This window comes from Aythya marila, assembly GCF_965140915.1.
Source record: "Aythya marila genome assembly, chromosome: 3".
Taxonomy (NCBI): domain Eukaryota; kingdom Metazoa; phylum Chordata; class Aves; order Anseriformes; family Anatidae; genus Aythya; species Aythya marila.
This window is the reverse complement of record NC_139044.1, coordinates 77,375,675-77,402,504: the sequence shown is the minus strand read 5'-3', so window position 1 is coordinate 77,402,504 and position 26,830 is coordinate 77,375,675. Positions and strand designations below refer to the sequence as shown.

The following is a 26,830-nucleotide window of genomic DNA, read 5'->3' as shown; positions in this document are numbered from 1 at the left end:
GAAATAAATTCCTACATTGAGGAAATACTCAACTGGTTACAGCATCTCCAAGTTCTTATATTTCCTCTTTATCTTTGCACACTACATGAACATTGCAGAGAGAGAACAAAGCAGCAGTCAATATGTTAGCTGCAGTATGGCTTCCTACAAGAAGGACAACATTTAATTGGCTTTGATATTTTTCCTTGTCCAGTATGTGTTTCTCTATGTGTATACACGCATGTGTGTGCACACATTTTCTTCTCTTTTGTATGGTGTACTTCAATGATATAATTAATAGTCATTTATTTCCATCACATTTCCTTACCATAACTTACAAAGTCAAAGTGGAGGATTATATCATATTTACAAACAAGTTGGCACTTACAGAATAAATTATTGATTCCTTTTTTATTATTATTATTTTATTCTATTTCCTTTTATTTTATTTTCCTTCTTTCTCCTCTTCCTTTTCACCCCAGGGCATCCAGAATTCAGGCAGAATAGTAAAGCCTTCTGCCCGTTTCCATTATGCTACATTAATGTGAGTAAATAGGATTCCAGCTGGTACACTCCTTCCTGATGGTTTGCTTGTTGCTGAGAGGCAATGCCTTCCACCTCAGTTCATGCCCGATGCTCAGGAACTGTTAGTCAAGGGAAAGCAAAGGTTGCATGTTTTCTTCCTCATTCTTATCCATGCGTTTTAGCACCCCAGGATCCACCACCGACTGAGACCTGCAGGAGGGTAACATGCTTACTTAACATTTCCAGATGAAGACAAATTAGGGTAAATCTCAGCTCTCGTTTGTTTAGTTTCATTTCTGCCAGAGCTTAAAAAATGATGATACAGGTACTCTGGGCACCTGATCATCACAAATGGTCAGAAAATACGTTCAAGAAGTGATTGCATGACTTTAAAGGGCTCTGTGCTGTTTTGTGGAAATAGGAGTAAAAGGCAGAAAAAACAGCTCCTCTTTTCTCCTGTGAAGCACTGAAGAAGAACACATTCTTAGCACACGATAGAGGGCAAACTAAGCAGTCTTTTGTACTGATGTAAGCACTAACCCTCTCTACCAGAAGGCTATATGGCAGTGGGCTTGTAAAGAAGGTGTAATTCAGCCACCCAGATGGAAAATGGCATGCTGCAATTAGTGGCACAGAATTAGTTAGCTGGAAGCATATTTGCTCCTTTTCCAAAAGGCCCTTAAATGCAACAGTGTGTATTCCTAAGACAACCCTGGGGAACTCTGCCATGGCCAGCAGGATTTCTGGAGCAGTGGACACATCTGTCAAACTCACTTGTCAGCTCAGCTAAACACAGCAGAGAAGGATGGCAAAAGGGCTAGTTCAATGGTGATTGTAAACTTTCTCCAAATTCTCTGATTCAGCACAGAAGCGTAACACTGGTACTGATATTCTTCAACAGCCATGTGTGAGAGAGAAAGAGGAAATCTCAGCCTCCAGCAAAATCAAAATGCTCCATTAGAAACAAAGTCTGAAGTGGTAAGAATGGGTTTCACATCACATATGTCACAGCTTGTCAAAAAATAGGCACTTCTAGGGTACAGTAAAAGAGACCTTTGTTAGATGTTTCTTTTAAAGTAAAATGAGTCTCACACTAGAAATGTGTATATCTCTTCTTTTCTATAAAAAGGACTTGACATGGCTAGAGTATGTGTACATCACTACAATGTAGGCATGAATTTTTGATCAGAAGAACACTGGGACTGCAACACTACTACAGATTTGCCCATTTGCCAGACTACAGCACAGAGAAAAATCTTTACAAATTCTGATCTCTCCTAACATGAATAAATGCAGTCAGTAACCCATTCTCATAAACTGGCACCATCCACTGAAACCAATGAATGAGGCTGATAACAGGAGATTATTTGTCTTTTTCTCAAAAATTATAAAGAAAACCTTTAAAACACACAAAAAAATCTGAATCAAACCTTACACCAAAAATTTACATATAATAACAATACAATTGTTATTTTCAAATAACAGTTATCACATTATCTTCCTGATGCTAAAGTCAAGAAAAATAGCTTTAAATATCTTTTTTTTTTTTTTTTGTGATATACATGATTTATTTATTTTTAGGACTGTACAATAACACCCATCTAGAATGTTAGTTAATCAGGCAGAAAGCTAAACCACTGAATTAAGAACACTTTTTTTTTTTTTTTTAATTTTGTCTCCACAAGGCACTGTGCAAAGTTGGTTGACATTGCTGGTAGGAAGCTGTACTCATGGAAAATCCAGTTCAAAATAAGTAATGCCGTAGAGCATGCTAATTTCAAAGAATTCTTATTTGTATGTAATAGGAGTACTAACAGGAGACAGAGCTTTCTCCTATGCTGACAACGTCTGAGTAACCATTGTTTCCAGTTATCTGGGGAACTGAAAAGGAGACAAAAACTATACACCTGGCCTCAAATTTCCAGGGAGGGAATTTTGACCATAAATTCCCTGGGTACCCAAGCTTCTCAGTCCCAAGACAGATGTGAAAAAGAAACTGCACAAAGCCTGATCATATGGCTTGCAAGCTCAGGAGCTCAAATACCTTGTAGAAGAAGAAATAGCTTTCATTTTAAATTCATTTTAAATCAACATTTACTGTCATTCCATTCAACAGCAATTTATGTGTGAAGGCACTCAAAATATTTGTACCTTCTATTTACATCTCCCAAATAACTTTAACACATTGCTGAATAAATTCTCACAAATCATAGTAGGACAGAGCTGTAATGCAAAGTCCCATTGCAAAGGTGAGTAACCAAAGCCACACATGGATACATTGCAAAGTTGGTCAAAACAGACATCGACCCTGTGTAGTTAGCTGAGAGCAGGATGCATATCCCTGCAGCTGCAGCTGGTGCCTCAGCTGTGATAGCCTTGTGTGGACAAAGCCACAGACTATATACATGATTGCTGAGACAGATGCAATAGTGCCACAACATGAACATGTTCTTCTAGGAGGTCTGTGTTTCTGGTTTCTTTTTTATCTCAACCACACTCCTCATGCTCAGCCTTTCCTTCAAGCAGAGGTCATCCAATTCACCCAAAGGTCAAGGAGTTCTGAAAGAACTTCAGTGGTTCACATGGGGGCAGAAATGAGTAACAAAGAAATGAACTCTTAGCAGGATCTGGGTTTAAGAAGGATATTGTTCCAGAGCAATAAATTATAATTCTAAAATGCCAAGCCAAATTAAACAAGATAATCGTTGGAGACCTCCTACACCCTTGTGAAATTTGGTCTGTGAAGTCAAGCACTTTTCATTGATTTAATTCATGGTTTTTAGATGTTGTTCTTCTGCAGTAATGTATCACATTTAGTGTGGTTTTAAGCCAAGAGAAACATAATCCTTCAGATGCCAAATTCAAGTTAAATTTAAATGGAATTGATTTATCTATTTATACCTTAACTTTTCTATTTCTACTTTATCACAGTCTGTGCACTTAATATAAGAAAGTATTGGGACTTTCTGTTCAGAATCTTACTACCACTCCCTTCTATTTGGTACTAGCACAGTAAATCTGCTTGGTATCTTTTATATCCAGCAACTGGGAAGGAAGATTTCAGCAAGCACTGCAGATATGCTAACTGAAAATGAATATGAAGAAGGTGAGAAAATTTCATCTGAATATAATGCAGATACAATTTTCAACATGCTTATTTTCTGCAATAGGCCTCCTACTGTGTCAGCTAACCCAGACTGAAAGAATATCTGGTAGTAAACTGCAGATTAGAAGTTTACACTGAAGTGTAATTCTGCATGAAAGACTTTTTAACCACAAGTTAAATGGGAATAATATGTGTGCTTTCTCCTCTTAAGAAAGTATGAAGAATTTGTCAATCCACTGCTTTTCTACTACACTTTTCCAGAATAGTCTGGGGATTTGCTGCATCCTTGAATGAGGTAATTTCCTTTCATTAATTCCTTTTGCATCAGTAAGACTTCAGCATGTTAGCTCCTATATTCCATTTTTTCTTTCTTCTTTCAGTAGCTTCTCTACTGTTTATAATTCTTGTATATTGTGCAAATCATATATAAATGTATTGCTCACTTCCCCTCCACCTCTTCCCAGGCTATTCACTTTCCCATTTTCTTCAATGCTTGTATTTCATTTTTTCTCATGGATTCAAAATCTTCTTTAACTTCTCCTTGTCCTATCCTAGTTCATTCACAGCCAATCTCTTGCTATTTCTCATTTTCAAGGTTTTACAGATTTTTTGATACAAAATCTTTAAATTTCACTGTTCTGTGGAGTTTTTTTTGTTTGGTTGGTTGGTTGTTGTTTGTTTGTTTGTCTGTTTTTTAATTATTTTATTTCTACAGCAATATCCTGTTGCCTCTTATTTCCTAAAAAAATTATCTCTCCTTCAAACTGCACTGTCCTTCCAAATCTGAGATATTCACTTATCAAATTTATTTTCCTAGCTGATGATTCTCAAAATATTTTCTCCTGTCTGATCTGCTCCAAGAGTCTCTCTCCTTTTTACATCAAATACCATCTCCTTAAACTGAATTCTTAAGTTAACATATTTTGACTTACTTTGAAAGACTTTATATATAAAGTTTTCTGCCCTGTATGTTCTCTGATTCATTGCTAAGCTTACCCCTTACCCACTATGAGCTGCACACTGACTTTTGCTGCCTTACTCAGCCTTTTTTACCCTGTTGTAAATTTTTCCTTTCTCTTCTACTAGCCTTTCTCTTCTGCTGGCCAGAAGGCTGGACCAGATTCACCTCTCCCACGTGAATAACCTCTCTGCTTCCATAGTTACAGTAGATGTAACTAACCTCTCACCATATTTTGATTTCGAATGGTAAAATACAGCAAGTAATTATACTGCGTCTCCTCAAGGAGAAAAACATCTTAATTCAGGAAGTTCGCCAGAACTGAGAGCAACAATTGGCACTAATTTTGTCCTGGTTCTCCTCATTACTTTTTTTTTTGTTGTTGTTGTGTGCAGTCACTGTGACAGGTCAGGCAGTGCAAATGGCTGGCATTTACACTGGCTGTACATACAGCCTGTATGTACAGGCTGGCATACATCAGGCACTGGAAAATGAGATGGAGAAAGGCAGGAGTTATCATCCCTCTCCAGGTGGACAACTGGTCCCATCTCATCCTCTGCACTGAGTCTCATTGGCTCTCTAATACTTGATGTAAGCTGGGGTGGGATATCAGCTTATTCCAAACAGTACTGTATACACTACCTATTATGGGCTATACTCAACAGCAATCTACTTAGGGGAAAAAAAAAAAAAAAAAAAAAAAAAAAAAGTCCTTATACACAATAAGCTGAGGAAACTACCTACAGCTTCATAAAACAGGAGGAAGGCAAATGTTAACCTCATGGTGATACTAGAAGATGATGGTACCTTTAACCCACCTTTTCATGGACTTAGGAGAGAGATCCTTTTCTATATCTTTTGTGGGAGCATTGAAGGAGTCTACATTGCATTCACTGTCATCATCATATTCATGGTCTAGCAGTGTTCTTGCCCATGTCCCCATGTCATAGGGGGGCAACATTCCTCCAAACTCTGAAGGCAGGATCTCAGGATGTATTAGCTGATGTAGACTGTTGAGGTTATTACCATGCAGGAATATCTGTATGTGCATAAACGGGTAAAAACAAAGCAGTATCACAACAATCATCAAAGTTCAAATTACATCAGCATTATTACAGGATATTTTACGGTTTCAGTATTCTGACTGTGTTGGACTAACAGCAGTGGCCACCAAGGCACATAATGCCTCTGCCTTAAGTACAGTCAGACTGCATTTGCAAACTAGCTGATTAAAGCATAAGTGACTTAAAATGTCTGCAAGACAAGGGGTCTAAAGAACTAATTTCAAGTAACTAGACAGACTGAAGACTAGACAGAGTGCTGACATTTTGTAATGTGTTTTCCTTAAACTTTGTATTAATTAATAAAGTACATAAATTAATTACATTAATAAATAAAATCACCATTCTTTCTATATATTAAGGACTTGCTGAAAGTATTGACTTTCAGCATCTGGCCTTGAGTCCTATGAAAAATAAGGTAAATAACAATTTAATGAAAAAGATTTTCTTCCTTTATATGATACCACAACTAGCTACCATCCTTACTTGACAATATATAAAGTAAGTAATACCAATAAAATAATTTCTGTGACCACAAGTGAATAGTTGATGCAGTACTTAATATTGTCTATCAATGTTTTCATTGACTGAATTGTTTTCAAATATGCTTTACTTTTATATAGATAAAGTGTGTATAGAATGCATATGTAAACTCATATTTATACTTCTATTTATATTTAAACTCATCTTTTCTCCTCAGAGATCTGCAACATGTGATAGATGAGCACTAGAAACAAAGCACCTCTGGATTTCAATAGCCTTCTCCCACTTCAGAGGACTTGCAGAACTTCCACTAAAAGGAAATACCTGCTCTTGGGCTTGGCTATACAGAAAGCTCACAGTAGTTATTACCAGCTTAGCAAATGAACCAGGATTCACTTCAGGATTCACTTCAGGCACTAGGAGAAAGTGTCATGGCACAGTTCACATACATATGGTTAAATTTCTTTTATCTCTAGAAGAGACTCACTTCATCCATGCTGCTCACTGGTCCTTATCAAAAGGACCTGTCCAAATAGGATGGCAAGGACCAGAGAGTAGCATGGGTCCTTTAGGACCGGGCATTGTGTAAGAAGGCACCAGCTGGCACCAGCCAATGACATACCAGCGAGTGCCTGTACAATCAAACAGCAGCAATAGCAGTGCCCAGCACTCTTTTAATTTACTAGTGCAGAAGTAGCCAGAAAGGCAAGGTAGGATGTTGCCTCATAACTCTGTCTTTTGCTCCCCATGGGGCAAGCAGGGGTCTACACACAGACATATCAAGTGCTACCAATTCACATCCCACTTCACATGGCAAGGACTTCTCTGGACAGCTGTATCCCTAGAATGATTTATCCACAGTTAAATTCAAAGGGCAGAAAGACAAGAACACCAAATATATGCTTGTCTTGTATTTTAGCCTACCTTCCAGTCAACTGCAGATACAGGAAGCTTAATATAAACATGCAAACCCAGTAATATTCTTCCGTCTCAGAAAGGAACATATCCTTGTGTGAGGGAACAAATATTCATGGCATAAGTAATTTGGTTTACCATGTCATTCAAACTGAATGTTTCACTTTTTAGCAATTACTTTTATACATACCTAGTACTACATTCATCTGAATATAATTGTCAGTTGTAAATCTACAAGACTTATTCAAAAAATGCAAAAATAATTCAGGATAAATACAATATAAATAATGAGATCCTAATAAAATTATGAAAATAATTCTGTGTGATTTTTTTTTCCGTGATTCTTTTTCTTTTTTTCCTTCTTTCTTTCCTTCTTTCTTTCTTTTTCTTCCTTCCTTCCTTGCTCTTTTCCTCTCTTCCCTTCTCTCTTCTTTCCTTTAAGCTGCTTTTATTTTTAAGAGGTGGTCATAGCTTTCATAGCTTTCACATTTTGAAAATAAATTTTGAACTCCAAATAAGTATTTAACGACCTGATTCAGAATTGACAAAACAGTTGTAGAAAGTTAGCTTTTCTATAAATATAAAATACAGATTCAGGCATCTTAATAAAAATGTAGATACCTAACTGATAAGCACTTACATTCAACTACCTTCCCACTTTTAATCTTGTAACACACACAGGAGCTTTACTTTACTCCCTGGTTATGCATATGCAGCGCTTGACTTAAATAGGCCTCAAACATATCTGGCACTGTAATGTTCTTTGTTGAAGCTCTGGTTGGTGGAGTGCAACTGGATCCTGAAGAATGAGCATTCATTTGCATATTTATAACAGATATTACATAAAAGCTTTTGTGATCTATAGTTCAAAATGCCAGAGACCTCTCAAGCATAATCTGTCAGCAAAAAACAGCTAAACACCAAAAATTATTGTGGCCATGTGGTCTGTGTTTGAGGAAAGAAAATAGAGTTCCTTAGAGAGCTGACCCCATAAACAAACAAAAACAAAAATCATCATATTCTTTTCAGTGGCTTTGTATGCAACGTTGATTGTGTTTTCCTGGATGACAAATTTCCTGTTTCTGAAATAATAACTTTCTATGTGTTATTACCACCAACCTCTAATTTAATTGCACTGATGCAAATGCTGCAAAGTAAGCAACATCTGAAAGACTGCTCATGCTCATGCATGCACACATATTTCCTTTTATTGCCTTTCATTCAAGTCACTATGTACAAGTTCCTATGTACCAGCTGTGGTTTTTAGATCATGCTAATGTCAAGGAAATCAGTAGGAAAGGACTTGGTACTCACTAACTCTGTCATAAAATGAAAACATGAATAATTTTAATTTTTATTGCAATTACTTTCTTATAAAAATTACAATGTTGACAGTATTTTTATATAGCCCAGGAGAAAGTATATGCTTGTGTGTAAAAATACCTTTAAGTACACAGCTTGACTGTGTCCTTGAAGGATAAATGTGTGTTTGTCTCTAAAATGGGTAAAGATGCTCTTTACAATGAAGATGCATTTAAACACTTTCCACCGATAACAAGCTGGTATATTGTGCATATCTACTTAATTTACGGCATGATAAAACTGCTTACTACAATTGCCAGGTAATGGAAAATTAAACAGAAGAATACCCTTTTTCTTGTCTTCTCCTTTAAAAAGGGCCGTATAACTGTGTAGAGGGCATGGATATACCATGGTTGATTGACGAAATGTATTCCTCCAAAACGAGCTGGAAAACTGTCCTGTATGTCACAAAACAAAAACAGGCAATGTAAGTTAAATCATAACAGAAGTCTCACATGCATCAAATCATTTTTGTTATGCTGAATGCTTTAATTTTCATAATAAGCCTTAAAGGAGAATAAATGTTCTTCAAAACCATGTCCTCTCAGTAGTGTTCCAGCCTTCCATGTGAAGGGGGAAAAAAAAAACTCCAGAAATGTTTAAAACATCTATGATTTTTCCATAATCCAACTATACAATATATTTTTTTCCTTCCCACTTCTATGGAATTTTATTCACTGTATTCATTTATCTCTTCCAGTGTCACTAATGAGCACTGGAAATGTCCCTCATTTCCACCTTAAAAAAGCAGGTGTAAATCTAAACTACCAGTCGAAGTGTCTCCAATATTATTTATATTTCATAAAACTGAGAATGCATTAGATATTGTGCATAAACTGTTGTGTAATATCCATGACTGTAATTCTTCTTACGTTGTGAGAGGCCTGGGAGCTTAAATTTAAGGATAGAATATCTGTGTTGAAGCAATAACTTTTTTTTTTCTTACTGAACACAAGGGGTAGATAACTCCCTCAGAAAGATTCTGATCAGCATTTTCAACTTCCAAGTGAAAAGAATATGTCAAAGGGCTTGTCAGTTTGAAGGGGACATCCTCTCCGTCCTTGAATACTATTTGGCAATAGCCAGATTCTTTACATATCCTCAGTTTGGTTTCGCTTGATTGATCATATGCTCAAACAATTCAAAAAGCTGCTGTTGTCTTCTGTGTTGCCTAGATTTACAGGTATCTAATTGATGCAAATCCCCTTATTGTTGGGTATACAGACTTATGAAATGAATGGCTTCTATTTGAACCCTTATTCAACAGGTGTTCCAGACAAGCCAACAATGGCAGTCACTTAGATCAAAACCAAATTTTCTCACAGCAGCAGCAATTCGTCTATCTGGCTTGACAATACAGGTACAGACAAGGACACGCTTGCCAGCTATGACTTCTTTTGTGTGGCTGAAATAATGGCAGATTCAGGCCTGTGTCTGTGAGATCAGAGGCTCAGAAGGAGGAGATCAAATGGTTAGACAGGACGACAGGACCCTCTGAGCAAAAAGGTATATTTTTTTCTCCTCTGGAGACAAGACAGCAGGCCATGTAGAAGCATCCAACAGCGTAGACATAACACACAAAGTGTCATTTGAAGCCAAACTGCCCACCAAAAACAAAAACAAAAACAAAAACAAAAACAAAAACAAAAATCATAAGCACATAAGCATATATCAACCAAGACCTCTCAAATGAGAAAGGCAGGAACTGCAGGAAGGAAATCTTTAATGAAATGTTTCCAGACAGTAATATACTTTGAAAAGTGCATGTGTCAAGAAACCTCCTTAGTTCTGCAAGTGTGTACAGAGCTGCAGCAATAATGAAGCCTAAAGAGGCCATTTGCTCTTTTCAAAAGTACAGCAGGCATTCCTAACTCAGGGAGTCTTATCCATACAGAAGCAACATGACATGATGGAAAATGGCAGAATCAGAATAAGGACATCATTGTCTTGTACATGTGCATGTGCCTTGCATAGCACTGACACATGCAGACACACCTATACAAATCTAGTTTTCCAAAATCTCAATCTCCTTGATTAATACAGTATTGTCTTTTTTCCCACCTCTCTGTCACCATTTTATTGTGTGCCACCCACCTCTAAATTGTGATGTCTGTGTGGATTGAAACATGAAATATTTCCCATCAAGGAGGCAATACCTTAACAATATTCTGCAGACAGTATGACAGCTACAACAGACACCACCGACATCTCGCTGGTCACAGCTCAACAGCCAATGTGATTAACAGCCTACTTTACAGATTTTCTCCAGAACCATTTGATTAACAACAGCCTTGAAATTAAACAACCTTATTGGAAGATTGTGCTACTTGCTAAATGCCCAGTTCTTGTCAACACTGACTGAATGTCAAACAGGATGGTTGATAATTTCACATGTAATTCACCCTGTTCAATATCATAAATCCCCAAACACCATTTTGAGAACACAATCTCTGATATATGAAAGGTAGTAAATTATGTGCCTATCACAGGAACCCAATGAATCCATTAGGAAGGATAAATCTTTAGATGACACCTTAACCTTTAGTTGCAGGATATACTATTCATCTACAGAAGGTTGTGTTTGGTTTATTGAGGCTGCTACTCCAGGAAGGAAGCACAGTGTAGTGCAACATGCTGCACACAAAAAAGAACATACACTATATCTGCAGAAGACATCTTTTAATAGTTTCATCTAACTGTCCTTGAAGATATCTTCAGAATTAACACTGGAATGGTAACTGTGTTAAGGTTCATGGGAATCAAATAATAAAATAATATAATGCAGGTAATATGGAAGACAACAAAGTAAACAAGATATTCCTAATGATAGATAATGCCTTCCTGAATACTTTTATAAGCTTTTAAATTAATAGAAGTGTCCCTAAACTTACACGCACAAAGAAACTGAGTGTTTGCTCTTTATTGCTCAAAAAAATCCTCTCACAGAAACTGAGGACAATTTGTGAATAGGATCTCAATAACCATACAGACAGACTCAAAGGAGAGAGGCAGTGGTACTTATATTCTACTGTGTGCTCAAAATGGATGCTCTGTCAATACTTGGTGATATATGAAGATATTACATTTCTAAAAGATAAAAGGAGGGTCTTTAGGAAGTATCACTTTGACATTTCAGCTTGTCCTGCATCTTGGAATCCATTTACATGGACAATCACTAATATATCTGGAATGATCCTCAAATACAACATGGGACTTGGTTTTAAAACACAGTTTGTCTTGGTGTTTTTCAGCAATTCTAAATGTCTTTCCCAAAACTGACTAAGAATTTTGGGTATTTATCAATTTCTCATGCCCATTTTCAGAAGTACCTCCTGAAATATGAACTGTGAGAACCTCCAGAATTTAGACCCAGAAAGAGAAAGAGAGATTTGGTCAGAATGACCTAGCATTATCAAGAGTTCTGGGGCTTAGAATCAAATCAAATGATCTCCTGAATGCAGATAAAACAACAACAACAACAAAAACACCAGTCTCATCAGCATCTGATAAGAAAATAAAAAGGCAGAATAAGACACAACAGCCTCTGGAGAAACAGGTGTCAGAAGGCTGTCTGGCTCTTCTCAAATGTATCTGAGTTCTTCATTGGGATTTGCCAGACAGATGGCCATCCTACACAAACAGCAGGTAAGAATTTCTTCCAAATCACTGATTCTTACGTTATTTTTGTGGGTGGTAGTGGTGTTTTGTTTTGTTTTGGTTTGGTTTGGTTTAATGTAGATTAAGTCACAGGCAGGGTGGCAGTCACAACTGCCTTTGTAGACATATTGAATTTCAACAGAAAAACCTGTAATCCATGAATCATATGAATCTTACGAAAAAGATATCCCGTGCCAGAAAACAGTAACAAATGGAGATCAGCCATAAAGTAAGCCACACATTTGACTGGAAAAGTAACAAATCAAATGGGGTATTACCAAAATACACTGAAAAGACCTAGTTATATATATTCCATGTGTGGATTTTTTAGCATTTACAATAACCTCTAATGATGCAGAAGAGCACAACCTAAAGGTACTCCTGATGAACATGGGACATGGCAGTTCCACCACACCTGCAGGAAAATGGGTGGTTACAATTAGGGCCTGCAGTCCTTGTGATTCAACGTTTACAAGTGATAGTAAGCACCGGGGGGTCAAGGAAGGGGCAGGCCTCTACCCTGTTGTTTGCAGGACTAGGTGACTACCAGTGCATGGTAGTATCTGATCTTTTCTCTGATGTCCACAGACCAACTATGGAGAATGACCCCACACAAGCTACCTTGCTGGGTTTCCAATCCTGACAGTAGAGTTTTGCTTGCTCACAGCACAGCAGTTTTCTCTTTCTGCTTCACATAATATATATGACCTGTCTCTACCAGCTTCACTTCCAAGTAGCCAGCTGATGTTGCCTCTACCACCCACAGCACATGCTAAGAGACCACGTTTCCTCTTGCTGGACACCACATCCCACTCTCTGCTGGGTACAACCATGATCTTAAGCAGCTCTAAGGGTTTCATAGGGTTCTCTGCTCTCTGCTGAGACCTGAAGAAACTCTTTCTAAATTACCACTGAAAATCAGTCTTCTTAGTGGTGTCATTGTTGTTATTGTATTGATACAATTTTCCACCATTATCATAAAATAAAAATAAAAGAGCTTCTTCAAGCCCACAGTACTCTCCACTCTGAGTCCTGTGTCTACATTTAAATCTCTTAAGTCTACTCTTAGAGAATTGGCTCCCCCAGCTGAAATCAGTACTAACCTCAACTTTGTTTGCACATCCCTTAGAAGTGTAGTCTCAGATGCCACTGGGACCACTGCAAGCCCAGAGATTCACCCACAGCCCAGTCACATCATGACCTCAAGAGCACATTGCCTGTCACCTGCAAATAGCCACACTGGGCACGCTGTGTCGCATACTAACACTGCTCTTGGGTACGTGTGCTCTGAGGTTATACCCAAGGGTTTCTTGTTCTTATGGGCAGTGAAACTGTTTTTGTGGGCAGCCTTAAGGCATCCTTCAAAGGGCTGTCTAGACTAATACAATGAACGCACTCACATGCTTTACTTAAGGCATTGTTTGAGTGCTGTGATGAATTCAGACTGTAGCATCTGCGGGCAACAAGAGACCACCATGTCCAAATTGTGAAAAATGTTTCTTCATAACAAAAATTACAAGTTCAAAGATACTGTATTAAATTATTAATATTGTAAAAGACATTTAAGAGTTATCCCTGAAGATAACAAATTCAGATCTCCTCCAGCTATTCAAAAAAGTCAGGCACTTCAGAGAAGAAAAAGAAAAAAAAAATCATTATGATGAACCAAAACAGTATAATTGTAATGGAAAAGTCCCCAAGAAAGATACTGGAACATTCTACTTTCTATAAGAAATGCAAGATGCAGTGTGACTAAACTTATTTTTTAGCATTAAATTAAATTAAAGAGGAAACTATGGAAAATCAAAGACAAAAAAGCTCTAATTAGAAGATCAAACCTTCACTTCCTTGGTACTACAAGATTTAAAGTACCAGAGAAACCAAGTCACTGCTGTCCACACGAGAAAAGGAAACCACAGTCTTGCTCCCAAGCTGCAACTTTCACTGAAGGAATTAAAGAACAAGCCATTTCTAATACCAAGCTTCCTGCAGGCATCCATCCATGACAAGTGTAATTATAATGTCTCAAAACAAAGTAACTTGTGTGTCAAGACAGATCACCTATGTTCAAGACATGAAGTTAGACTAGGACTGTATGAAGTGGTATGGCAGGATGATAGAGAGACTGGGTCTAAATGAATTTGGACTGTTCAGTTCACAAAATACCAGAAGGCAGATACTATCTTTAAACACACTAGGGAGAATAAATAACAGGTAAAGAAAGACTCATTCAAAACAAAGACAACACTGACACCTGAACAAAAGAGAAAAAGGTCCACATGAGCACAGCTAGGCTGGAAAGTGGTAGAGAGATTTCAATCAACAAAAGTCCAACAAGTTTTGGGGAGAAATAAGCATCTGAGCTTATTTCCATAGAATCATAGAATATCCTGAATTAAAAGGGACTCACAAGGATTAACAAATCCAAGAGATGCTTTGAGGCGGAAATTACTAAATTATGAGGAAGCTGAGCTCCAGGTTGTCTGTAAAAACAGGAGACTTCATCTTGTGATCCTTCTGCTCCTCTGTCCTAAGCTCTTTAAGGTTTGGACCCCAAAAATTTGCTAATGTAAACATACTAGAGCAGATGGTTACTTCCAGTCTATTATAGCAAAAGTATTTCATTTTTCAGGTTTCAATGATGGTGAAATTTTCCTGGATCACTGAAATAGTTATAAAATCTAACGAAGCTGGATCAAAACTACTGTTCAATGATAGGGATATTGACTATGAGATTTCCTCCTATATGCTACAATTATTAGCTTTAACAATTTCCCTCTGTAGGATTATGGTGTTGTCCTCTCCTAGCTTAAGCTTTTCTTGTTTATTAAACAATATTAAACCATTTTCAAGACAAACTAAAAGTGCCTAGATAAATTTCTGTTACTGTGTTCAACTAAAAGAGCACTACCTAAAGGCAAATTGACATCATTCAGTGGCATTTCCACAAAATAAGATTTAATTATCTAGAACTGGATGTTGTCATTTTGCTAAGAAGCTTCCAGTGAGGCAATTTGACTTTTGGCAGTCCTCTTTTTCATTTGTATTAGTCATGTTATCTTACAGCTCATATAGAAATACGTTAAATTGAATGAACTGAGAACAGAGAGAGATGATATCTATCCAGTGAGAATATTGCTCTTTTTACTAAGTATCTGTTTTAATTTCAAATAATCTTCCATCTTTCATTTCAATATGCTACTCATAAAAATTATATATTGGTTAGATTAATTATGAGGAAAGGGATTGAAAAGCCATCTGACCACGTGTCTACACTATATATAAATATAATAAAATATAAAATCTACATGGATTTTATGTTTCCATTATTTGGATAAAAGGTTCAGATCACTCATTTGTTTTGAATTATATGGGCTTGATAAAGAAAATATTTTGCATAAAAGCTCTACTTTTCATTTGGAATTATTTACTTTTTAAAATTAACTTCAAGAGAATTTGGCCTGCTTTTTTATAAGAGTTTGAAGTTTCATTAGAAATTGTGTGAAAATCTTTTTTTTTTTTTTAAGTTGCTTGTTTTAACAAGGGGTTGGAGTTTGGGGTATTTTTTCCCCTTAGCTCATTTGTCATTTTGAACTTGGAAAAATGAATGATTTAATTTTAAAAAATAAATGAAAAATGCCATTTTCCAAGGAGAATTCTATTTTCAGCTGTAAACACTCTCTCCTTTTTAATTCTCAGTATCACTTCAACAGTCTGGAATATGTGATGATATTATAAAGGGAAAAAAAAAATTCAGAGTGTAATGATGTCCTCAAATTGCTAAAAACAGAAAAACAGTAAGAAACAGAGTAGAATAGGGTTTTCTATTCTTCTATACTGTTTTCTTTTCCTGTGATGAAAATCATTTTTTACAATAGGCAATTATCAGATGGTGATTTGTGCTATGGAAATTCCCATGGGGGAGAAAAATCCATTTTCCAGGCAGCTTGTGAATGTCTTATTAGATTAAGATTACAGATAAATGGAAAAACACTATACTGAAAACTGTGCAGTGTATAAATATAGCAACAATACTTTCATAATGCTGGTGGAATAGAAATAATTTAGGAAATTACTGTTCATAAAAAATGCCATACTCAAATTCCTGAAGAGAAAAGTCTTTGGCTAGGAACTGTGTACCAGAGAATGAAATGCCACACCAGCATCTCAGCTTCCGGTCCTTAAGTCACCATCCTTCAGTTAGGGAGGCTAACCTCATCTCCAAACAGCCCATGGTTTCTACTGAGACCACTGACTGCAGAATGACTGTCATGGTGCTTTTCATGATGAGGAAAGCCTCCCACAGCCCAAAGGCCATTCAAAGAGGAGCACAAATTGTCACATTGAAACAGATAGCTTCTGCCTTGTGCAGTGATCACTTCCAAATGTGAGTAGGTTAACAACTTATCTTGATTTCCCTTAGGGGAGCTACATCTATTTGTTCTGTGTAGTATAACCAAAACATGATCTCTTGTGTTATCTCACAGCTCCTTCATAGCAGAAGGAAGGGAAACCTTAAGAAAATGTTAGAGATGGAAAGAAACAATAAGAGAGCAGAAATCAGAGAAATAAGATAGAAATGAAAAACAGGAGATTAAATTAAAGTTAATTCAGAAAGAAATATAGAGAAATTACCATGATGCACAAGAGAAAAACATATTCATCATATTTCTTTTCAAAATTTGAACAGAAAGGCAGGGAAAGAGAAATGAATAGTGATCTTAAATGGAGGACACATTTTTTAATCACAACCCAAGACTGAAATGACTTTGAAAACCTAAACTCAAAATGGGTAACTAAATACCAAATCTTATGGCTTCCATGTAATTTCAGCTTATCATGCCAACTGACAATTTCCCAGAAGAACCAGAGCCTACCTGCAGATTTTTAATTCTGTTTTGTCTTCAGACAAAATTTGCAAGAAGCTACATCTGAATGATATACATCTGAATGATAAAGATGAAGCTACATCCTTAATGATATACCAGTAAACCTGTACAGTTGTTGGGGTGAAAAGTTCTGCAGACGGATAAGGTGTACAGAGATACTGCATAGAGACAAAAAAGCAAGTTTCCTTGTTGTGGCAGTTTTCAAGCAACACTGCGTAGCTTTGCAGTGCCAACAATTAACGATTGAGCTGAAAGATACCAATTCTCCAACCAGAATAATCACTTTTTCCCTACAAATAGAAAATTTCTAAACTGTTGCCTACATTTTTATTCTCCAAATTTCTCCAAGACATGCAACTCTTAGTTTCAGACAGGATGAATTAAAATTGGATTATCATTTTACCAGTTGCAGTTAACAATAATACAATAGACTGAAAACTGCAGTGATTCAGGAGTTATTTCATGAACCACATTTCCTCATACTATGAGAAATCAATCTTCATCACTGCAGTAGGCACTAAGAGCAGTAATCATTTTAGCCATCCAATATTAATCTGTCACTCTATGCAAATGAGAGTCCTGAGAATTGAACTGAACTGTAAAATTGGAGGGATAGTGATTTAAGAAAAATCAGCTGAGGACAGCCACTGAGATATAGAATGCAGCATAATTAAGCTTTAAATTACTAGGGAAATAGAAAAACTGACTAGAGATCCATTAATAAGTGTTATATTTTATTAAAAGTAGAGGTATCTTGAACTATGCAGCATACAAATTTTCAAAAGGTCAGTTTTCAACAGTGCAAAACTATTCCAGTTCCAAAGAGTGTTCAAATGTCTTCATCATAATATAGAATGGAGATTTATGTTAACCTTTCAGCTTTAAGAAAACCTCTGTCTGAACGGCCCAGCTATGCTTTAGCTTTGCAAAGGCACTTGAAAAGATATGGTTTCCTATAAGGTAAGTGAACCTCAGCTTCCCTCTTCTTCTGCACTCCTGAATGACTACTGATAGTACACACACGTAAAATTCTCCTGAGAGCCCAGGGAATTTCAGTATTGTTTGAGGGAGAACTGTCATTCTGGTTATTACTCTGGAGGATCGCAAATCACTGTTGTTGAATTCTAACTTCAGACATCAATTCCCTGTCTTTTTAAGTTATATGAGCATGGCTGTTTCTGTGTTAGTTGCTACAAAGGAAACTCTAACAGTAAAAAACAGAAGCTCACAACTGGGCAAATAAACTACTATTTATTTTATCATACATATCTAGGACACAGTTAATACACCTACTGTGCTATTATTGGCTCAATAATGAAAAAATGTGATGCTGATCTATCCTGAAATCACACTTGAAACTCTTGAAAATGTATGCCCAAAGGAGTTAGAAGATGAAAATTAGAAATACAGACCTCTTCTTGCTAAGACAGATGTGTAGCCCATGCAAATCTCTTCTCAGGAAGAGAAAATATCGATAGCCTCGTTCTATACTACATTAATATGGAAAAAAAAAAAAAAAAAGTGAGACCATCTGGAGTGCCAGTCCAGTTCTGGGCTCCCCAGTACAAGGCAGGCACAGGCACGCTGGAATAAGCCCAGCAAAGGGCCACAAAGATTATGAAGGTGCTGAAGCATATGACTTTGAAGAGAGGCTGAGAGAGCTGGGATTATCTAGCTTGGAGAAGAGAAGGATCAGGGGCCATCTTATCAATGTATATAAATACCTGAAGGGTAGGTTCAAAGAGGACAGAGCCACGTTATTATCAAGGGTGGCCAGTGACACAACAAGAGGCCATGGGCACAAACTGGAACACAAGGTGTTCCTCCTGAACATAAGAAAACAATGAAGGAGTTTTCTCTTTCAGAACTGGCAGCTCTGAACAAGTCAGTCACTGACAAAAAATATAAAACCACTGATGTTACATGACATCTTTGTATCTGATATTTTCCAAAATTTCTTCATTTTCCTAAGCTGTGCTGTTTTTGAAGTTCATCACCAGCCAAAACAACAACGTGACAACAGAATTCTCAAGCTAAATAAAAAAAAAAAAAAAAAAAGATTTGCAGGTATACATTAATATTTACCCCATGTAATGTACTCAAGATCTTGGTTTGCCTGAGGTTGCTCATCTTTTCATCAGAAGTGCCTGCAGAAAATATAAATGGCTTATTCCACCTACCTAAAGTCTTACCTTACTCTGAAGGTTCATGCATCACATTCACTGGACAAGGATTTACAAAACGTTGATGCTGCCAAAATATCTGCAGTTAAGGCTGAACAGGTTCAGTTTCCAAAAGCTTGGAATGAGCTGCTCTCCTAGGTCTGGATCAACACATACCTGGGAGTCCAGATTTACAGAAATGCCAAAAAAGGGAAAGCATGCAGCTCACAGACCAGGGAAAGTCTACAATGCTGATTAACTTCATCAGCAAAAGAAAGAAATTCAGTATTCATTTTGAGACTGTTTATTGCTCTGCTCTGAGGTCTACCAACCTAACAAAGGTTGATTGCAACTGAAAGTATGTCTTTTTTACAAATATAGCAATTGTTTAATGAAAGGTATTGTTGTTGCCCATGTAATATGTTAAATGTTTATAACTGTAGTTTGTAAGATGTTTATTGCTCTAATGTTAAAGCATTATTCAGATCTTAAGTCTAATGCAGTATGCTAAGACTGTGTAACTTTTTTTTTTTTTTTAAATATAATGGCCTTAAAAGTAAGCAAAAAGGTATTACTTCCCTCCCCTTTCTTACTACTTTTTTTGACTTAGCCACCTTCTGATTTGCAGCCCTATTCTACAGCATGGATTACATTTTCTGTTTTCTTACATTGCTTTCACTCCATTGTTAGTGGTTGATCCTAACAGGAGATTAAATACCCAGTACATGGTGGCATATGGCACGCCTGAATGGACTTAATGGAAGGGAGAGACACCCTGAAGGCTGTCACTTGCTTCCCATCCATTAGCACCATCCACTGTACCATGCCCCACCATCCGGCACGTACATGCTATTAGTCACACAATCATGCAACCATCATCCACTTGTCATTCATGCTACAGCTGCAAATGTCCCTGCTGTGACTGCCATGTGTACCTTAACAGGAGCCTGAAAATACAGAACTCACTTCAGTGAGAATATTATTAAACATTAAGCCTTAAACAAGCTTCCACCTCCTTTTAACTGAACAGTCAAGAGTCATTCCTCAGCAAGTGAGAAAAGTGACATATGACAAGCTGAAGCAAAATCAGAGCAAATATTAATGTGAGCAGACATGGCCTTTTTCAATCTGTCCACTCACAAAGGGATGTAGTTGTTGAGGGATTCTGAATAGCATGGTACAATGCTCTCACATCACTATAAAAATCAGTTAAACAAGTAAAATATTCTGTTAGGTACTAACAGATGTGGGATCACAGCAAGAGATAAATACAGAGTCCTATAGATAAGGTATTTTCAACAACAAATGAAAAAATTCACACTGAAATTAAAAAAAAAAAAAAGTCAAAGTTTTGAATCTGTGCGTGTATAAAAACATTATATCTCAAATATCAAATTAATATCTTAAACAGTTTATTACCATGGGTCAGTTTTCAGTAGCCTATTCACTTTAATTTGAAATAGATTAAAGAGCTCAGACCATCAGTATAGGACAGCAACAACAACAACAACAAAAAAAAGACATTTCCTATCTCAGAACCAGAATCAGTTCTTTGTGTCCTACTGGTAGATCAATTATGTATTAGAGCAGCTGCTTGACTTTTAATCCACATTAGTTCACAGACCTTGAGAAAATGTGATGTTACCATATGAAAAAGAGAAAGGACTAGAATAAGCTATATAGAAAAAGAAAGAAAAACAAATCAAGCAAGGGGCCAATTAGTCAGCCAAATGCCGGCCATGGAGAGACAGGCTGCCTTCTGCCAGCACAGGAAAATAAGAAATGCAAAGATAATTCACTTAAATTCTCTAAAATGTAATGCATTTCAATTGAAATAAACATCAGATCAATTTTAATATGTTGCATTTTTGCCCTTCTTTTTGGTAATTCAGGCAAAGGAATCTGCTGATGTGTATGTATGTGTACACTTTAGTACAATAAATCCAATTTCTGTTCTCCTTCTGAATGAATAACATTTCAAGCCACATTCTAGATATCAGACGCCAGCTGTATGCTTAGCCGTTTAAAGATCCTGGCTGTATATTTACTGAAATAGATAATTTAAAGCAATACTCCAGTCAGCTTTGCTCACTTTGGAGCCCAGCTGAAAAATATTCACACATAGCTGAAGCACTAAAAAGTCTTCCATTTTCTCAGCACAAATTCCTGCATCATCGTATCCACTACAGCCTTGCAGCACTAAAATTAAAAGCAGCATGAATATTTCAGTGTTTTTTGATAAGAATGCAGTAGATAAATCTGCCATATACTAAAGGCAAAGGCAACCTTAGAATTTGAGTTCAGTGAAATACACGATGGAGGGGGATTAAAATAAAATTAAATTAAATTAAAAAAAGAGAGAGAGAGTGAAAAGAGACAGAGGGGGAGAAAATATCTCAAAAAGCTTAAAAGCTTGCTGGTTATTACTATTGCCCTAGGAACTGCAGTCTGAGTGCTGTAGGCTTCTATCCCCTTTTACAGGCAATGCTATTTGGATGAAGTCTATTTCCTGTGGTGCACAGTAGCCTCTCCTGGAGACAGGAACAGATAGAGCCTAGATGTAAATGGGAACGTGAGGTATCCGAACACTCCATTCTGTACTGGCAGCCTTCCCAAACTGAAATGCTTCATTTTTGATCCATTTGATGTTTGTCTGCAGAAACAAAAAAAGGAAGGAAGACACTAAAATTTTCATTTAGTCCTGACGGAAAATTTGCAAGTCTTCTTAGAAAAGCTGTAGTCACAAAGGTTATAATATTTTTGTTTATTTTTTTTTTAAGGAGTAGAACATCCATGTTTTTATGTGTATGAATGCAGCACCTTGGAGCTATACTAATAGAGTCCACTTTGTTATTTACTGTGATGATATAAAATGCAAGCATACACCAAGATCAGAAATTGAATTTCACGTAGATCTAATGTGGGAAGATGTGATGAAAAAAGGACAGACAAGCACTGTCTGTGTGTCCTAAGACACCCTCAGTATTCAAACAGATTCTTTTGTTACTCTAAGCTGTGACACTGTTGGAAATGTTATTGCTCAGTACTGTGACTGTGACACAAGACCTGTAAAGGGTAAATCCTGGTGGAAGCTGCAGTGCTGCACAGTGGTTGTTGGCACTTCAGTAAGTGATTCTTCTCCTTCTGACTCAACTCTGCCCCAAAGCTCCCACATAATCATGTGAGATTGCTGTGCTTGCCGGAGTTGCCAGCTTTCAGCAGAAAAAAGCAACCAAGGTCTTGACCACTTCTGTTTCTATAAAGTCCCATGGTGCCACTGTAGAAGTGGAGGTATTAACCCCAATGTTTTGGTCAAATAACAACTTGAGTAATCTCATTCTGCCTATCTAAATCCTCTCTACACTTTCAGCTGATTCCAGCATTTTTACTGCATCTTTCAGCTGCCTCAAAATGTCACCAAGCATTGAAAGACACCAGACATGACATGTATTCAATGCGAGATATGCTCATGTTATCGCTGCAAACACTTTAAACATGGAAGATCCACAGCAGTTAATAGCAAACGTGTTTGCTAGGCTCAGCTCTGTGATATTCCAGTTCAGCTCCACCACCTCCCCACAAGTGTGAGTGCAAATATCTCCAAAGAAATATTTGTCATATAGCACTCACTCACTTGAGATCTTTGGGGTCTTGCACCCCAGGAACCACTCCCAAAAGGCTCTTCACATGTAGCCATCTGTTTAGGATGATAACAAATTTAACAGAATGTAGCCATTCTGTAGCCTCAGCGGTAGGCAGCAGCCCTGGTAATGTCTAGTTTATTGGTACGGGCATAGCTGCTCTCTCTTAGAGACATTCTCCACTGGCAGCTGCCCATTATGAAACAGCAGGAAATGAATAAAAATATGAAGTAATGTAAAATTATGATCTCTCATACAAAGCAAATACATTTATTTTTGAATGTAAGTTATAGACCTTTTAAATTTTATTGATTACACAGACTAAACCTTTTAGATACCACTAATTAAACAGAGTGGCTACTCAAGCACTATGAGGTTAATTGTGTAAATACATTTTAAGATGTCCTGGGAGGAGTTTTCATCCACAGTGATCCATAGTGATCTCTACTGAATAGCTTTTTCTAAAGAAAAATCTTACCACAAAAATGCCTATGTTCATATTGTATGTTGTTGAAACTTTTTTTTGTCCCTATTCTGTATAGTCTGAAAAGCAGAATGGAAATGGCTGCAAGATGTACACTATTCTCTAAGCAAAGAACTTCCTAATTGTTACTGTCTTATCCATTAGTTCTTCAGCATCCCTATTCCTTTCATACAGGACTGAACAATCGTTTTTACTTAAGATAAATGTTAACCAGATAATCTTAAGATTAAACAAACACTATAATCTGAGCAACTGATACATGGATGACACTGTATTTTTAACAGGTAACTCAAGGATTTCAACCTTAACCATGATTTATAAGGAAATTGGTACTTGTGGGAGGTGAGGGCACAGAAGGAGCCCAGCTATGCACATCACCCACAGGTGAAGGACGCCAGTGCTCTCTGACTGGTCCGAGCACACAGAGAACCTCAGCTACAGCAACACAAATACCTGATCCAGAGGAGATAGACCCTGCATTGGATGAGAATCAGGCCCAGTTTGATTACATAATTAACAAATCCAAAATCAATAATAATCCATGTGTAGCATTGTACATCTTCACACCAACAGTTATTTCTGATGGTCTTAAAGAGTACATTACCTGGGATGCGAGATTCTTCTTATTCAAAATTACATACCTGTCAGGAAATGGTTCACTATTACTATCTACTGAATGCTTTCTCTGTATGAGAGGCTTCATAAGCATAATAATAAAAATAACTTATCCCCTATCATCAGCAGGGTGAAAAGCATGCCCCAGTGTGAATATAAGCTAGGCTAACAGAGAAGTTGAATTCACAGTAAACAAATACTGTGATCAAGACCTTTTCATGGTTTTGCATTTCACAGAAGAAAAATCAATTTACAGGTATTTTATTTGTTGGAGTAAAGCTCTCTCTCACTGTATTTTTTGACATAAAAGTAGATATGTTCACAAACCAAAAAAAAAAAAAAAAAACAAGAAAAAGTGATCTTTTCTAAAGTGCTATTGTTAAACAAGTAGTGACAGGTTAATAGAACCAGCATCAGTGCAGAAAGCTTGCTATGCACATTGTACTAGAGCATCAACTTTATAAAATAAAAGTATCATGGTATGATTATCAGGCTATGTATAGCTTATATAGTCCACATAAATTATGAATCTTCCCTGCTCTGTATCACACTGAGATGTGTTTTTCAGTACCACATAAAGCAGTAAAAATTACAGATGATATTCACTCTCAAAGCACATGCACGAGTAAGTGGGTGATCTACCATTGTTACAAATGAAAAGTGTTCCCAGAGAAGATCATACTGAGTTGCCCTGAACACAGCTCCTAGCCAGGAAGATAAGATACCTTTTTCTGAGACGTTGGATCTGAAATAATGCCTGAAGCAAGAATCAAACCAGAAGCCAAAATTTTGAAATTCAAGCAAGTAACTCTCTGTCCAATCTGGTAGGCCTAGCTTTGTTTAAATCCACATCAAATTGACACCAGTTCTGGTGATCTCTGTGGACAAGCAACTGCTGCAGGGCTTCAGAAGCACAGGAGGATGCAGGATGCGGATGCTGCGATGCACCAGAGATCACACATGGTGTGACCACAAAAGCTTGCAGATGGGTACAGGGCAAGAAAACATGTAAGGATGTCTGACAAAGAATGAGACAAGCAGTACACACAGGAAAGTTCTGACCTCCTGCATTGAAGTATTTTGCTTCACAGGAAGAGTGTGACAGAGGTGTGGATGAGCTTTGGCAAAAGCTGCCTGTGTGCATGTAAGCTGGGAGTCTTTTCAGCTGGTGTGGAAAGCAGCCTTCATTGTATTGCTTGTGTTAACTAGAAATGCAATTGTTAAAACTAATTAAAGATCTTTAAATGCTGGATTTGACTCACTGTTATGTAATGCTAAGGGAAACTTGGGATCTATTTTAGGAACCTGAAAATGAGGGCAAAACAAACAGCAAACAAAAATGAAACTCTACCCCAAGTCATTACCGCACAGCGGGTACACTCCATGCCTGGGTTTCACCTGTGCCCCTGACACTTCCACCTGTTACCTTGGAAACCTACCCAGTGATGTGGCTTTTCAGCACCAGCTCCTCTAATTGTACTCCTGATGACATTTTCTTGCAGTGACGGCTCCTGTTCTCACCCCCTCTTCTTCCCTTGTCATTTTCTTTAGCATATAAATGCATTACAGCATCTTTCACTGTAAAATATCTCTTTCTATCACTGCTCGTACCGCCTCTATTCTAATTAATTCTTCTCTAATTAACGAGAATTAATTGTTAATGCTCAAGAAATGGGATGCCCTCAGTTACTGCATTACCCCTTTTTCTCTCCTCTCCACTCCTCCCCAGCTTCCCCATGCCACACAGACTGCTCTCTCCATATCTCAACGCTGTATGTCACCCTTCCATTTGCAGTCTTCCCCTTACTTTTGTTTGTTAGTTTGATTCATCTGTTAACTCTATTTCAACTTCAGCAACTGTCCAGTTCCTGTTTTTACCACACTGCCAAAGACCTCTTTATCCCCTATTCCCATTAAGTGTCATCCCTACAGAATTAACTTCACTTGCAAGTGTTTAACTGTCATCTCCATGCTGAAATGCACTTCCCTATACATGTTCTGTCTTCCACAGACAAGCCCAACGTTTCATACTACTTGGCTGAAAGCTCACTAATAGCAGCAAGCTCAAATTCTCTGATTTTATTTTCTGTAGTGTTACTGCAATCCCCCCAAACATTCAGCTAATCAAACATTCTTGTAATTAACTGTAAAGTCCTGTTCTCCTCTAACACCACAGCTCCCACTGCAAGGCCACCACCTTCCCCCACACAACACTGTAGGGAACTTGACCCTTCTTTCTATTCTACTGACACAGGGTTTGTTGTTGTTGTTGTTTTGTTCGTTTGTTTGTTTTGTTTTTAATTATTCAGTTTAAGGGTTGGTGGTGTGTTTTTTTCTGATCACATTAGGTTTGATGCGTTCACTGAAGCTGTGAACTTCAGTCTATGTTGGAACGATCAAACCCAAGAAAGGAATTACAGGAACATGGCTTCCACAAGAAAAAACAGGGAAGAAAACCAGGCTGGCACTATGTGGAAGAGAATGCTTGTGGTTTATGTAAATCCTGACTGAATCTGACTGAAGTCCTATTTTAGTTTTTATTGAATTCTCAAAAGGAAAACAAACTTCTGAATGAGGAGGGGTAAAACTAAGTAACATCTAGCCCAATTTAAACAGCAGGAAAAAAAATATATAATTTTTTAAACTGTCTGCTTTGCAGAAAAAATATGTCTCCTGCAATACAATATGTGAATCAAAGCAGATTATGCTTTGAGTTCGCTGCAGAACATGGAACAAAACAGGTTATTCTAAACCAACCTCCCTGTCAGCCTGTAGCTGATTCAAACTCTGGAATGCCAAATAAAAAGCTGAACTGCATGCCAGAGCTTTGCTCACACCATCCGGTCTTACCTCAGGAATAGGGACAGATGGTACCACTGACTCAGAAGATCTCCGAAAGGCTCCCTTCTCACAGCAATAACCTATGTGCAGCCCTGTAACAGTCTGTCATCCATGCAAGCAGTATTTTTCAAGGACATGAGTGTGAACCTGGT

General features: G+C 37.3%; 1 protein-coding gene across 1 annotated transcript in view; it reads right to left on the bottom strand.

Annotated features, from left to right (window-relative positions):
- Window positions 1-626: 626 nt before the first annotated feature.
- The window catches only part of CLVS2 (clavesin 2), a gene marked incomplete at both ends in the record, with an annotated part of 49,498 nt that continues 23,294 nt past the window's right edge, over window positions 627-26,830 (bottom strand). The window contains 3 exons of the mRNA XM_082757777.1: window positions 627-714; window positions 5,387-5,607; window positions 8,677-8,787. Coding sequence (XP_082613903.1) covers window positions 627-714; window positions 5,387-5,607; window positions 8,677-8,787 — 420 coding nt within the window. The remainder of the gene's footprint in view (window positions 715-5,386; window positions 5,608-8,676; window positions 8,788-26,830) is intronic.